The sequence below is a fragment of the Sorex fumeus genome, unplaced genomic scaffold (assembly GCF_029834395.1).
Source record: "Sorex fumeus unplaced genomic scaffold, SorFum_2.1 ptg000024l, whole genome shotgun sequence".
Lineage (NCBI taxonomy): Eukaryota > Metazoa > Chordata > Mammalia > Eulipotyphla > Soricidae > Sorex > Sorex fumeus.
Window position 1 is genome coordinate 27,707,813 of NW_026606081.1, and position 15,951 is coordinate 27,723,763.

General features: G+C 53.6%; 1 protein-coding gene across 1 annotated transcript in view; it reads right to left on the bottom strand.

Annotated features, from left to right (window-relative positions):
- Window positions 1–412: 412 nt before the first annotated feature.
- Window positions 413–15,951, bottom strand: part of SPTBN1 (spectrin beta, non-erythrocytic 1) — a 164,820-nt gene continuing 149,281 nt past the window's right edge. Inside the window, exons 27-36 of the mRNA XM_056114143.1 lie at window positions 14,436–14,680; window positions 13,609–13,747; window positions 12,972–13,056; window positions 10,916–11,112; window positions 9,301–9,407; window positions 8,572–8,635; window positions 4,172–4,410; window positions 3,406–3,579; window positions 1,965–2,007; window positions 413–1,654 (exon numbers count right to left, since the gene is read on the bottom strand). Of these exons, the coding sequence (XP_055970118.1) occupies window positions 1,439–1,654; window positions 1,965–2,007; window positions 3,406–3,579; window positions 4,172–4,410; window positions 8,572–8,635; window positions 9,301–9,407; window positions 10,916–11,112; window positions 12,972–13,056; window positions 13,609–13,747; window positions 14,436–14,680 (1,509 nt within the window). The 3' untranslated portion in view covers window positions 413–1,438. The remainder of the gene's footprint in view (window positions 1,655–1,964; window positions 2,008–3,405; window positions 3,580–4,171; window positions 4,411–8,571; window positions 8,636–9,300; window positions 9,408–10,915; window positions 11,113–12,971; window positions 13,057–13,608; window positions 13,748–14,435; window positions 14,681–15,951) is intronic.

The following is a 15,951-nucleotide window of genomic DNA, read 5'->3' on the forward strand; positions in this document are numbered from 1 at the left end:
GATTTCAGCTTTGCTGGCAAACAGTCTCAGGAGCGCATTACCCATCTGTCCACGTACGATCACGGCCCGTGTGCTGCATCATTGGGACCCGCAGGGCACCCTGCTGCTGCACAGCCTGCCTTACTAAGTCTAGCCTTTCACAGAAAAAGTCTTCCAGTCCTTGCCTCTGCGTTTGGGTCGAGAAAGCTGGTAACTCTGCGTCAATGAAAGATGAAAATGTTCGTGTCTAGCTAAGAACATTCTGTTTTAAACTGCTCGCTGCAGTCTGCCGGCATGCCAGACAGACACGAGAATGCTAAAGAGGAAGCCAGAGGGACTGCCAATAAAATTTCAACCGTTGGCTATTTCTCTGCAATTTACCCACATGGTGTGCATGCGAGAGAGGAAAAACAACACGTTTTCTGCACCGTGCTAGATTTAAAAGCATTTAATGACATAGCATATATTTAACAGATAGGGCAAAAGTTGAGAGGTACAGGTCATACGACAGCAGCGGGCTGGGTGGTCGAACGTCCCCCCTCAGGCCCAGCCTCCTTCATTCCTATCATGTCATTCTGATTGTGCAGTAAGATGAAAACTTGTGGTTACAATCATTACAGTGACAGAGAAATGCACACTATGTATCAAAGAGCAAGGTAATGAAGCAAATCATAACACAGTGTGGCAACACGAGCAAGTAACCATTAGAGTAACATTACTTTGTCCAGTAAATGCTTCAGTTCCACTTGGACACTTACCGATGATTTAAAGGGTTTATTATATATCTAGTTTTATTATACTTTGTACTAGAATTATCTCAAACATACAATATAATGTATTTCAGGAAAAAAAAGTTGAAATTACAGATTATTTAAAACAGTATCAGTTTTCTACTCCTTGTACACTGACATTCTTAACCGTCGTCACAATTGATGCAGAAAAGCCGCATGTCGTGGGTTAGTAAGTGAAGCCTGACATAAACAGTTTGGTCTGTAGAGTTATGTGGAGCTGCTCCGGGCAGGGAGACCAGAATAGTGGTTGGCTGCGTCGGCCGAGCCGAGCCGCGGTGTTGGGTGCGGGCTGTCTCAGATGGGCACCAGGGTCGGGTTGAGCACCTCTGCTTTCTGTACCAACAGCACGAGAGGAGGGCGTTCCAACACAGCCTCACAAAATTGAGGAACAGTTTAAATATTGAGATCTAATCTATAGAATTTTGTTTAAAAAAAATCTGGTCTTCCCTCTGCACCTCAAACTTTTGTAACTTGGAGATAAAGTGTTTTTAGGTGTATTTCTCCCACCCCCCCACCCCAGAAATGCTCTATAAATTAAAAAAACAAACAAACCCCCCAAACCAACAAAAAAACCACATGGAGGAACAGTAGGCACAGAGAGTAATGTTGGTTCTGAGCCTGCATGCTGGACTTCACGGGAAGGAGAGGGACGGAGGAGAAGGGCAGGGTCACTTCTTTTTGCCAAACAGGCTAAACCGCTTCTCTTTGTCTTTCTCTTTGTCCTTCTCCCGCTTGCCGGGACTGGACTCGCTGGTGATGGTGACGACGCTGGTGGGCAGGGTCTGTGCCCGGCTGGATGCCGGCGTGCTCTGGGTGCTGGCGGCCACCTCATGTTTGTCGGCGATGGCGAAGGAGATGGCCTGGATCCATGCATTCATTTCCTCCTGCGGGGAGAATGGGGTGGGGTGAGTGTGCTTGGGTCCACGGGCGGCCAGCTCTGGACAGGAGCGGGGAGGGCACTCGCCCAGCCCGCGGCTCCCACCCGCAGGTCACATCTGGCATTTCGTTCAGTGACAAGGGTTTGGTGGTAAACAGAGCCCGACGTTCCCTCAGGTTGCACAGCACAGCAGTGGGGGCGGCAGGGGTCCCCATCCAGTCCCGGGACAGCACCTGTGTTTCAGCCCCTCGGGGCTGCAGCCACCACTGCCCACGCCCACACGGACACCCACTCCAGGGGGGTGACTCGAGACTTACGTCGTCTTTGGCTTGGAAGAGGTACTCGTTGCCATCGCTCAGCCTGCAAAGGGAAGGGAGCACGTCAGCCAGCGCTTTGCCTTGAGGGGAAAAAACCCATCTCCTGACCCCGGGTGGTCTCAGCAGAAACCCGACGTTGAGGCTGAAGTGCCACCGGGTGGGTCACCGGCGGCCAGTGCTGGGCTGAAAGAGCTTCGTGCATCCCTGGCCTCACGCGCCACTGCATCCTTGGAATGAAGGACAGTGCCTGAGGAGGGCATCCCCAGGACAGAGCTCACATGGGCTTCCAGAGACAACTTCCCACACCCTGCGTCCTATGGACTATCCACGGCCTGTCCTGGCACTGCCCACAGGGCTGACCTCATACCTCCCACAGCCCGCAGCTGAACTACCGACAGGTCGGCTCTGAGCCCAGCGAGGCCTGGGGCTTACTCCCAGTTGGTGGGGCTTGAGGTGCCATCTGGGGCTTAAACCCACGCTGGCCGCTGTGCTGTGGCCCTGCCCGCTCCTGAGTGTTTGCCGGGAAGGCACCCGGCTTGCGTGAACCTGCGGGGAAGGGACCATGCCCTGTGGCACAGGAGGGTCAGGGAAGAGACACAGGGCTGTTGCCCCTGCAGGTGCCAGTCAGGATGAGGGGGCGGGGGAAGGAGAGGGGAGAGGTTAATTTCCTAAGTGTTCCTTGAATTGTGAAATGGGAGTGGCTCGCCTCATATGATCCAAGTCATAAATTTTTTTTTTTTTTTTTTTTTTGCTTTTTGGGTCACACCCGGCGATGCACAGGGGTTATTCCTGGCTCATGCACTCAGGAATTACTCCTTCCTGGTGGTGCTCGGGGAACCATATGGGATGCTGGGAATCGAACCCGGGTCAGCTGCGTGCAAGGCAAACACCCTACCCGCTGTGCTATCGCTCCAGCCCCAGCAAGTCATAAATTTGGAAGATCTGTCCCTGCCGTGCCCATATGCAGAGAAACCAGCACCGCAAACAGCCCTGAGACCCCAACTGAGGTGCTGCCAAGTAGCTGGTCACACCAAGGGGATTATTATCAGTTAATAACTTCTTGGGTGATTAATGCCATAATTCAGAGGCTCACAGGGGAATCTTGGAAGAGAGCAGCACGCCGCAGAGATGTCTCCCTGCCCCTCGCCAGGCTGATTTCAGGGGGGTACCTTGGAGGGGGCAGGTGTGGAATGAATCTGCTAAAAACCCAGGGATGTGGGCAACTGAGAACGCCTCCAGGGGTTGGGATGGGCCTTGCCTCCCCCTCTCCCGACGCTGCTGGGTCCCTGGCAGTCATGCGCATGAACTGCGTCTGGGCGCCACGGGAGCACACTAGCGCGACAATCCAGAGACTCAGACACGTCTCGGATAAGGACACGCAGGTGGGACCAGATGGGGTGTGGAGCTGAGTCGGGAGCGTGCGGGCCCCACCGCCACACACCTGAGCTTGAACACATGCTTCTTCTTCTTGTAGTCGAGCGCCACCTCACAGACGGCCTCCCTAAGACTCACGGGGACCTCGCTGTGGTAGGGCACCCCAGAGGCCGCCATCTTCGCGTCCTTGTAGAAGCCCATTTCCTGGTTGTTGATGACGCAGTAGACGTTGTGCCAGGATCTGAGCAGAGTGAAGGAGGCATGTCAGGAGGCTGTGCGGCTCCCCGGAGAACAGGGATGCTGATGTCCGACGTTTGGTTCTTCCATCCCCCCTAAGGAGCGCAACCTACACGAGAGCCCCAACAGGAGCAAGGTGCGACCTCTCTGCCTCCCCACCAAGTGCGTGTGCCGGGACAGCCAAGGGTCTGGGGACGGGCCTCCTTCTGGCTCCAGGTCATCACACCTGGCAGGCTCAAGGCTCATGACCCACATGCAGGGCAGACGCAGTGCCATGCCCCGTCCAAGCACTCTGGCCACCGCTGTCTCATTCTCCCAACAGTGGCCATGTGGCAGGGAGACCCAGGGCGTGTGCTGCCTCCGGGTGGATCAGAATGACCCTCGAGGTTCAGCGCCCGTCCCAACGCACTGACTGATCAAAACAAGACCCCAAAGGCCGAAGTCCACCCATCCAACTCACATCCTGTGTCCCCATCAATGAAGAAGCTGCTATTCCGTGGGACTCCTTGTATAGCACGCAACCTGCACACCTGTACCTGCCTCGAGTGCCCACGCCCCTTCCACAGCCCTCCCCTCCACGCCAGCTCCCACCTCACCTGCTCGAGGCCTTCTTGTTGTGGGCCTCCCACTCGTGCTTCCGGTTCAGGAAGCCTTCCATTTGGGCGGAGGGAGCGTCCTGCGTCCGGGCTGGGAGGGTGGCCGCGCCCTGGGCTGGGAGGCCAGTCTTGGCTTTGCGGTCGGATGTTGGGGAGGGGATGGGGCTGGACTCCTTCGAGCTCGTCCTTTGCTCTGCGGCGCCATTGACCAATTCGCTCGTGTTCCCCTTGTCTGTCATCTGAGGATGGGAGAGAAGCCGTCAGGCCCTGCGTGCACCGGGGGTGCCCACAGACGCTCTGACCGACTCGCACAGTGGCTGTGTATAAATGCCTGTACAGTAAAACCAGCGCACACCCAAAAAGCCAGCCGGACCCCGGGGACATTAGAAGGTGGAGGGATTAATGCCCGCCGTTTACGGGGAGATGAGGAAAGCGAAAGGCCAGCATGAGTTTTACTGCACTTGGCGCCTCGGACCACTCCATTGTCTCGAGGTCACTCGGATCTTTTCCTCTCACGTCACTTTGAGACGAAAGGACAAAGGTAACAATCACACATATTAAATATGAGAGTGGACGTTATACAGCAGCCACCGCACAACCAGGGACACCACCAGGAGGGCGGGAGGTTTAAGCGAAAGGGCATTCACAGACAGACGGACAGACAGTTCCATCAGAGCGACAGCATTCCCCCGAGTCAGGCCAAGGAGAGACCTTTGGTGCCTGGAAACTTTTCTCTGCCCTCCCCCACCCCTCTCCTTCCCCCCAACACACTGTCATAAACACATGCAGAAATTAGGACGACAGTCATGCAGTTCACGGCTACCATCCCAGTTAGACTTGGGAACTTAAGAGCTGGAAGGAAACGAGGCAAGTAACAAACGCCAATGGGGCACATCTGCCGGAGTTGTCTCGTGAGGGGTTGTAGTTGGTGTTAAAGGAGCTGGAGAAGCCAATCACAGTCACTCAACACCACACGGCTATTTACCCCCAAACACAGACAGAACCACGGCCTTCCCCATCACGTGCTGTCGCCAGGCTCCAGCAGCTCTGGCCTTCTCGCCGGAGACGTCTTCAGGAGCTGCTCCTTCCCAAGCTCACTTAAAGCGTGACCCCCATGGCTTTCCGGCTTTGGAAATGCAGTAGGGTCTCGATTCATTACCGATCTCGGCCTGTGTGCTGGGACTGGGCACCGTTAACTGTCGCCGGCCCTGGCCGATACACCCAGGCGCGGAATTAGCAAGTTACTGAAGCTGGGTGTGGGCTGACGCTTTAGTGGGTTATGAAGGGCCCGGACCCCTCACACGGACAGACACAGGTGTCAATGGCACGCTCACTAGGCATATCCCCCACACTGCTGCCCAGAACCAAAATGACACCGAATTAGCAGCAATGGCCTCAAGGACAGTGGGCAGGATGGCCACCCAGCGGGAACACTCAGAAATGTCAACTCTCAGGGGCTCTCATTTACAGCTACTCTGAAGGGCTAATGGGAATCTTAAATTCACCACTGGCCTCGGGGTCCAGAGAGCATTCGAGGCCATATTTAAGGGCTCTGGGTCAGAACCTTTGCCCACACAGCAGCGTGGCAATGGAATCCTGGGGCAGGATGGGATGATGAGCAGGAATGTCTGATGATTTTTCTGGCTTTGCAAGGAACAGCCTGTAGGTGTTTGCTTATAAGCAAAAGGCTATTCAAATATTTCTTTTCCCTTCACTTTTAAAAGAGAGATACAGGAGGGAAAAATAACAACAACAGCAACAACCCCCCACCCCCTCCAAACAAAACAATCCCACCCTAAACAAAAACAAACCCACCCGGAATCAAAATAAAACGATGGAGCTTAAAGTTGACAGATCTGTTTTCGTGTGAGACTGCAGGAAAGCCCTGAAGTGTGAGTTTGATATGGAAGGCCTGTGCCAGGGGTGACCCAGGGGGGGCATGAGGTTAGTGTGTAGAGAAACCAGGTCAAAAAAAAAAAATTAGTGCTGCAGGTGTGATGGAAGCTGCTGGGCCAGCACTGCAGTGGGCTGTGCCCCGGGCAGACTGACCTGCTGTGCCTCAAGGGACGTGATGACAGCAAAGGCTCTTAGGGGAGAAATTCTGCAGCAAAAATTTTTTTTTCTTTCAGAGTTAGAAGGAAAGAGAAAAACCCCAAACCGGTATGCAGAGATAATTAATGTTTATGCAAATGAATCATGAACGAAGAAAACGAGGAAAAATAAAAGGAACAAAAATGAATTTTAATGGACATGTGCGTTGAGCATGCCAACAGAACACACACGGCTAGACACACATTGAAAGCAAATCATAGTGCTGTGACCAAACAGTGGTACCCGCACCCGCCCGCCTGCCCGCCCTGCCCTGCTCATCAGCGATTAGCCCACAGCGCTTAGGTGCCAGGTGTGCTGAGACACTGACATCAGGGGTGCATAGAAATGCAGAGTGACAATCAGTAGCACAAGAAACAGTGGATGGATTTTCTGAGTGCATGAAGCAACACCATTTTCAAGTTTGCGGACTTGAGTCTCTGCACCATTGCTTAAAAGAATAAAAAGGCTTTTCTTCTAATACAATCCAATTACATTTGTTCTGGCAAACTCTAATTTAAAAACAAATTTAAAAATAGTCATGAGAACAAATGTTGAGAACAGCATAGCATTTTTCCTGTGTGCTGGTGTATTTTACTTTTTTTATTTCCTGAATATAAAAAAAGCATAAAGTTGGCTATCAGTCCTGATGATGTTTAACAAAATTCAAACATATATATGTGTATATGTGTGTGTATATATGTGTGTGCATATATATACACATTCTCTCTGTGTGTATGTGTATATATATCAGATATATATACACACACACACAGAAGCATCACATACATAGAGACCAAGGACAAACATAATTTGGAGCCAGAAATACACATGAGAGGCTCCCTGAAGACTGAAGATGTAGCAGGGTGTTTTTCCTTTTCACAGAGTTTGATGTTTTACGGCAGAGACCCAATCATGGTGCGCGCTACCCCGTAACATAAGAAGCTTGGCATCTAGCTATATGCCCAGCTATAGGCACGAGCAGATAGATATGGACATAGAAATAAGAAAAAACAAACAAGATGCTATATGATGTTATCCTGACAAAAGAAAAAAAAGACATGCATCATGAAATGAAAAGACAAATCAGACTTAACTCATGGAGAACATGTATCAATGGGTTTCTGATCCCACTAACGTCTAATATGGCAAATGAGTGCGTGAACGCCTTACAAGGCGCGGACGGGGAAGGGGTTGGGTTTGTTTTTGTCCTTAGCAGTACCAGGAAACTGCCTCTTTCATCAGCGTTTACTCCTAAGGAACAGGATTTTTGTGAAAACATTTCCAATCCTTGATGGTGAAATAACGTCCTGATGGGCACCTCCTACACGAGGGTTCCACAGTCTTGAAAGAACAAAAAAACGAACCACAAGAGACCAATGAGACACACAGCTGAGTTTCTGCCCACGGACTCTGGCGTCACTTCTGAGGCCAGAGGGGCTGCTGCCGGGTGGGGGGAGCTCAGTGCTGGCGTTGGTCCCGCTGGTTAGAAAGACTCAGATTGACACCCTCAAGTCTCCGGGTGGACTCCTGCATGGTGCTGAGGGCTGTGGCCAGCAGCAGTCAGCAGGCACTGGATCCTGAGGCCAGCTGCACTGTCCACTGTCCACTGCCCAGGAGTCCAGAGCTCAGGACTTGGCAGAGATCGGGGATGAGCAGCTCGGCTTTGTACAATGGTTAAACGATGCGTGGGACCCGACACCTGGAAGACTCTGCACCCCCAGATGAGATAGCGTTCCCAAGGACGTATGACATCCTTAAAAAAAATTATAAAAAAAAAGAATGCATTGTTCTTCATGGAATGTTGACACAGCTAGCTGGAAGCATGAATCTGAGCACTGGGGGTCTCCAGGCTCTCTGGTTACTTACTAGTAAAGGACAGCAGGTGACACTAGCCGCAGCTGCCCCCCTAGTGTCACCGGGTATGTCAGACCCAGCAGAGTCTAGTTCTCATCTTCATTTTGCTGTAATCTCATTAAATTTCAATCACCACATGTAAGGCTTTTGCTGTAAGATCTTAATAAAGTAAAAAGCTCACAATAAATAAACAAGAATAAGTATGTTGCTTAAGGCAACGGTCCATCATCTGTTAAAAAGACTCAAATAAACATGGTTTAAACACAAATACGAAACCAAGGAAGACTATGAATTAAGTAAAATTTTAAAACTGGGTGGAAAGCCGCCAACGGGGTCTGGGAAGAGGTGCTTGACAGATGGGGTGAGCCTCACGGTCCAGGCCTGGGCTGGCCACTGGCTGTCCGTCTGCTATTAAAGCTTTTGTAGTTTTGGTAGGTTTGAGAGCGGTAACTAACCCGTGGAGATCCCTGGTCAGTCGGCAAGCCATTATGGGACACAGGTTCTCCTTTGGAAGCGTCCCTGTGGGGTGGAAGAGAAGGGGAGAGGAAGAAGAGGAAAAGCTTTACTGCAGCTCATCTCTCGGAATAGCAAATGCGACTACATAGTTTCTTTTATATTTAACTTTAGATTTTGGGGCCACACCCAGCAATGCTCAGAGGTGACTCCTGGCTCTGTGCTCAGGGATCACTCCTGGCAATGCTCAGTAGACCATATGGGATGCCGGGGATGGAACCCGGCTTGGCCGTGAGCAAGGCAAGTGCTGTACTTTCTGTACTATCTATCCCTTGGGCTCTTAAAGTTTTAAAAAACTTTCTTTGTAATTTCTTTTGAAAAGCTTTGCATGCACTTCAGACTATGCGTAAAGAATGAAGGTGAGGGAGTCACCAACAAGCTCTTCGCCAGGCGAGTCACCAGCCTCCCCCGACCTCCCATTCTCCCTCATGGAGCAGTTCCACAAGCCCTGGCCTGACCCGGCGGGAGTCTGTCCAACCCCAGCATGGGGAAACTCTGCATGTGTGCAGGGAGAAGTGGGGAGGGGCTCACACTACACTCTTCTGCCGTGCCAGCATCACATACCCTCACAAGTGCCACACGGGGCTTAGTGGACAGGCCGGCCCGGCCCAGCCACGCTAGCAGAGTCTATCCTGTCCCCCAGTTGTGCCTAAATAGGACGCAGGACTCACCACTGCTGGGACTCGGTCTCCTCAGAAACCTTCGTCTGCTCCGGAGATGGCGGCCGTCGTTTCCTCTCTTCTTCCTCTTGCTGTCTACGCACTTCCAGTAACTCCAACTGGGAGGGGACAAGAGGATGCTGAGCAAGCCCACCGGGGCAGCCTCTTTCACAGGGGGCCAAATGAGCCCAAGAGTCCTGCCTTACTCCTGCCGGGACTTGCCCCCGTGCCCGGCAAACCTGTCCCAGGTCACGGAGCTGCAGCCGCTGCCTCAGCTCCCCAAGGAAGCCCTTAGCCCATGGACCCCTCAGCCCACTGACCCCCTCAGCCCAAGGAAGCCTTCAGCCCAAGGAAGTCTTCAGCCCACTGACTGCACAGCCCATGGACCCCTCAGCCCGAGGAAGTCCTCCACCCACTGACCCCTCAGCACAAGGAAGCTCTTAGCCCACGAACCCCTCAGCCCAAGGAAGCCCTCAGCCCACTGGCCCCACAGCCCATGGAACTCCTCAGTCCATGGACCCCACAGAACACAGACTCCTTAACCCATAGATCCCACAGCCCATGGACCCCTCAGCCCACAGACCCCTCAGCCCACATATCCCACAGCCCATCGACCCCTCAGCCCACATATCCCACAGCCCATCGACCCCTCACTCTGAGGAAGCCCTCGGCCCACGGATCGTTCAGTCCACAGAACCCCTCAGCCCTCGGAAGCCCTCACTCAGCCCACGGAACCCCTCAGGCCAAGGAAGGCTTCAGCCCGAGGAAGTCTTCAGCCCACTGACTGCACAGCCCATGGACCCCTCAGCCCGAGGAAGTCCTCCGCCCGCCGACCCCTCAGCACAAGGAAGCTCTTAGCCCATGAACCCCTCAGACCAAGGAAGCCCTCGGCCCATGGACCCCAGAGCTCACAGACCCCACAGCCCATGGGACCCCTCAGTCCACGAACCCCACAGCCCATAGACTCCTCAACCCATAGGTCCCACAGCCCATGGACCCCTCAGCCCACGGATCCCACAGCCCACAAACCCCTCAGCCCACATATCCCACCGCCCATAGACCCCTCAGCCTGAGGAAGCCCTCAGCCCACAGACCCCACAGCCCTCGGACCTCTCAGCCTGAGGAAGCCCTCACTCAGCCCATGGACCCCTCAGCCCGAGGAAGCCCACAGCCCGAGGAAGCCCTCAGCCCGATGAAGCCCTCAGCCTGCGGAAGCCCACAGCTCCCCAGAAAGCCCTCAGCCACATGCAAATGCAGCTATCTGCAAGGCCCAGACAGGCTAATGAAGCCGGTCCACCTCACTGGCTCTATCTATCTCCACATGCCTCTGTTCTGGGAAGACGGGATGGAACCCAGGACATCGCTGGGCCACTGATCTGTGTTCCCACTCCCTGTGAGTACAGACGCATGCACAGGCACTTCGAGTCCTTGGAGTCAAAGCCGAACAAACACCACTTTCGTGCAGGTTCAAGAACTAGCTTCCTGCCAAGGCTGCCAGTGCCCTGACCGGGTGCTGCGGATTTTCTGCATCTTGGCTGGAGTGCTCACTGGGAGCATCAGGTCCAGACGCCAGGAGATAAGACAGAGACAGAACAACGGCCAAAGGGCAGCTGCCCAGGGCACTTACTGTTGTCAGCCTTTCCAGGGCAGAGAAGCGCTCATCCCAGGTGGCGGCCGACTTCTCAAAGGCTTCGTGCCGCTTGATGAGCTTCTCCACCTCGTCCACACTCTGGCCAATTTCCCGGCTGGACAGGTATGGCTCCTGCCCCAGCAGCCAGGCCTCAGCCACGCTGGCGTCCCTTGAGAACTGATGGACCTCCAGGACTGCACGGGGCACAAGGTGCGTGGTGAGTCAAGGGCTCGGTGGGTACTCGGTAGCCCACTCACCACCCCGGGCGCCCGGATAGATGGAACAGGTGTAGAACTGGGAAATAATCATAAATTCCTTTCATTTTTGGTCTGGGGGGCACATGCTGCAGCGCCCAGGGGTCACTCCCGGTGGAGTCCAAATCGAGGTGGGCTGTGGGCCAAGCATGTGCCTTACCCGTTGTCTCTCAGGCCCCTTGAACCTACTAGAATACGAAACCCTCAGGGCCCAGAGTTACAGGACCCCCACAGTTATGAGGGTGTTGTGAAAAATTCTGCCATGGTAAAAGGTTTCGAAACCACCAGGGTGAAAGTCAGACCCTTCACCAACGCCAGTTGGCCACTGCTGTGCTGGCCCCGTCTGTGCTCCTGGGGGCCCAGGGCTTCGAGTGCAGAGCATGACCCGGGGGCAGCTGCAGCAGCTCAGCTGGGCTGTGTCAGGGGTTCAGACCCTGGTGCCAGGCTCCAGTGCTGACTATCCGAGAGGCGACACTGCGGACAGGTGAAGGGAGTGCCAAGGGCACACTGAGCACTTGCCCAGTATCACTGGTCAGTGTCACTACCAGTATGCGGATGCCAGGAAGGCGTCCATGCCCTTCCCCTTCCGCCACCAAGGTCAGAGGTGGGTCATGCTTCAGCACGTCTCCATTCTGAGGAGGCCCAGCTCTGGTTTCCCAGAGCCCTCTGTGGACAGTGGTCGCATTCCCAGGAAGGACTCTGGGCTCTGAGACAATGTCTGTCCAGATCTGGCACAGGCTGCTAACAGCATGGACCACCTTTCTGGGGACTCTGCTTTGTGGGGGAGCCATGAGGCTGCAGTGGGGGCCGCTGCAGTCAGGGCAAAGCAGTGACAACTGTCCCCGCATCCAGGGAAGCAATATTTGGGGCCAGTCAGACGCCCACTAGAACTCAGGCGACAGCAGTGATCCCCTGAGTGGCCGACGCCTTCATCCTCCTCCGAGCACCCTGCGTCACCTGTCCCCACTCCGGCTGGCATGGGACATTTCCTCCTGTGCCCGCAGCCAGATTGTTACTGAGGGGGGACCTGCAACTGAGCCCGTGCTGCGAAGTCTCAGTCCCCAAAACGAAAGAATGGTCCAAAGCAAGACTCATGTTTTCGAAAGACGACTCTGAGTCCATCCTTGGCCGAGGAACCTTCCTAAAGGTCTGTTATGCATGGCATTAGCCTTGGACCCGGGCTTGTTTGTAGAGAAGAAGAAGAAGGGTATTTAATACAATGGTAGAGCCGAGTCCCAGACAGACAGCGGAGTCTGGAGAACAAGGCTTGATTTGCCCCAGTGTCCACAGCAGTTATTCCCATTACACTGCATGGAGTTAACTGTGTTAGCTCATACCGGGCTTGGAAAATTAGATGGAAAACACAATATACGAGACTGCAGTGAGTAAACACAGGAAAACAGAAAGCATTTAGGTTAGTGCCCAGCTTTCTGTGAAATCCGTAGGGCTGTCAGCTTGTACTATCCACTTTCTACTAAGAGCAGCAGATGTTGGGCCTAGCTAGGGTACTTTCCCAACTCTCAACCACAGTGGTAACAGTCCTGACACCAAGTCAAGGAAGAGCACCCCTTAGACTTATAGCTGCGCCCACTCCCTCCAATGGATTCCCAATCCTGTCACCCTCATGCCATTCTAACTAACGCCCCAGCCCCGCCTAACCACTGAGCTCCACCATGGGGTGCACGGAAAGATATTTAGCATAAGGAAACGGAGCTCTAGAAGAAGGCATTCAGAAACACCCAAATCTAAGAGACGGATCCCAAGAAAGCCAGCCCTGGGGGGGCAGAGCCTGTCCTTACTCAGTCGAAGCCATTCCCATCGGTCCTCCCACTTGTCAATCATTTCTTTTCTCTTTTCCGTCAGCTGCAACAACTTTTCCTTGATCTGCAAGGAAAGAAGGACTCATGAATGTCTTCGCAGGAAGTGCCTTGTCCTCATCGTGCCCTGGTGGCCACCTCCCTGAACTGCGGGACATCAGGAACAGATCCACTGCTCAGAGCAGGGTCAGGGAGCAGGGGGGCTCGGACAGAGCGTGCAAGGGGCAAGCCCCCCGACCTCTGCGGCGAGCTTCTGGAACCTGGGTGCTGCGCTGATGGAAGAAGCAACCATTTACACAGTTGAGACCCCAGGGACGAGGGAAGGACAGGATCAGAAAGAGCTGGTGGGCAAGGGAAAGGGTACGAAGCCAGCCTCAGGCCCTCAGAAGCTGTCTTCTCTCACTGTCTTATCCTGATTTACAGGGAAGCAGTGAGGACTCTGAAACAGATCTAAGGGCACCTGCACATACAAAAGTGGGCAAAAACACACAGGCAGCCCTTTCTCTGTGTGATATGCGTACACACACACACACACACGCAACACGCACTCACAAAGCAGTGTCCTGGGCTCCCTCTGGGGCCTCACTTTCTTCTGCTGCCCCCGCAGGGTGGTCCCTACCTCCTCTGATGCATAGTGCTTTCTCGCCAGCAGGGATTTCCCAAGTTCAATGCAGGTTGTGAAACTGTCATTCCGAGCATCGATCTCAGCTTTGATACCCTGATGATTATTCATCAATAGCTCAACCGATGACACATCCCTAGAACCAGAGAACAACAACATCTGCTTTAGGCAATCAAGCTTCTCACCTAAGGCTGGGTTTCAGAACATGGAGTGAGTGGCGGTGCTGGGGGAACGCTCAACAGTACAGCTCAACAGTACAGCCTGCCCAGGCCGCGGCAGGGCCGGCAGTGCCCACTGCTCAGAGCATGGCAGCTGCTACGGGGCCGTGCGCCTTGGCACGTCACGGTGGCAGCGGTACGGATGCCGAAAACCCCCGGGTTTCTGACCAAACCTGTGATGTGGAGCCTCCCCAAGGAATCACAGGGCAGCTCTCAGGCGACTCCAGCACCCCCACTGCATCTCCCAGACCAGTCACTAAAGGCCCTGGCCATGCGCCTCTCATTGCTCCCTGCTTAGACACGACAACACCAAGCGGGAACCAGCTTCAAAATTGGCAGCTGGTGGGGCTGAGTCTAGGGCGGGTCCAGCCTGCCCTCGGTGGAGGGACAGACATGGGACAGAGCTGCAGCTTTAGGGCAGCTTTGCCTGGCCACGCCTGTCGGTGCTGCTCAGAGTTGGGAGGTCCAGCTTTCGCACTGCGTCACGCAGAAAACCTCCTTGTGGGGACAGAAGTCAGAAACGTGGCATGGTACTACTTCCAGGCACAGGGCTTGGCTCAGGGTCTCTGTCAAAGGACGGGTAGCATAGTGGGCTGTGCCAGTCACCTGGGCTTCTCCTGGGCCTCGATCTGCCGAATGACGTCGTCCATCCACAGCATGAGATCCCGCACCATGCTGAAGAAGCGGAACTTGTCCCCCGTGTCCAGCAGTCGCACCCTGCGGCCCTCACAGGCGTCCAGGAGGGCCTTCCAGGCCTCCAGTACCTCATTCTCCCGCTTCTGGATGTCATCGGCCTTGTCGCCTGCATAGGCCGCCTGAAGGCGGGCCGCATCCTCCTGCAGCTGCCGCACCTGTGGAGCAGCCAGGTAAGAGCCAGGTGAGACTCAGGGGACACCCATGTGAGACCAGATGAGACCCAGGTGAGATCCAGGTAAAAGGTAGGCACTACTTCCTGTGAGACTGGGTGAGACCAGGTGAGACCAGGTGAGTCCTGCGTGAGACCCAGGTGTCCACACCAGCACAATGGGCCCTCCACATGCTGGTTACACACAAACGGAAGCCCCAAATCAAATGGAGTCTCTGAACCCCCAAGCAACTCACAGTTTCTCTGGGAGAGCTAAGTTCTCTAAGAATCATACAGAGAACTTAGCATGCAGCTAAATCATGCAGCTTTACAGCAGTTTGCAAAGCACTGTATGCATTACGACGAGTCAAGGAAAAAGAACTGGTCAGGAAATGTCCAGTGGTACAACTGGACCTCTGATGTGGTCAGTGGTACAACTACAGTACAGAAAACACAGCACAAAGCAGGCGTTTTAGCTCCCTCGTATCCCCCCGCCAAAGGCAACAAATTAATCTCCTTCACTTTTTAAAACATCATAAAAGAAAGTATTACAGAGAATAAACATTCAACACTTGTAGGAGCCCTCAAAAATGGGACAAAAATTCTGAAGGGATCAAAGAAAGTGAAATTTCAAACAGTTACATTCCAATAGGACACTGCAAGTGCATATCACTTGTAAATGAGAACTGTGACTTGGGAAATGCACCCAATGATGTGGAATTCTTCTGGCAAGTCTTTTTGGCAAGTTCTTTTTTTCAGCTCTGGCAGTTACAAGAGATCTATGAGACAGGAAGATGGCATGAACAGCCCTCAAAATTAGAGACCCGATCATCTTTTCATCTCACGATCCTACTTTGGGGAATTCATCTGGCAGATTCATGAGTATTTAACAACTAAAATCCATAAATTAAATAAATATTAAAAAATTAAAAAAATTAAAAATTAAATTTTTTTTTTACTATTTATACTGTGCTTTCCTGTCAAGGCCAGATGAAGAGCGAAGTGCCTGGCAGGGAAGGGCCTCGGGCGTGCTGGGGAGCCGGGCAGGCCCATGCGTGCCAACGTGCCTCTAGGAGGAAGGCAGGTGCCAATGTTGTAGGACAGGACACACAGTAGAGGAAGACCATAAGACAACAAGAGGCCCCACGTGGAGCTCTAAGAGACGCGCTCAGGGCTCTGCAGCAGGGGTCAGTCACGGCTCTGTGCCGAGCTCAGCAGCGAATGCTCAGTGGACACAGGGGCCGCCACCCGTGCTCTGTCTGAGCTGACAGCTCTGCC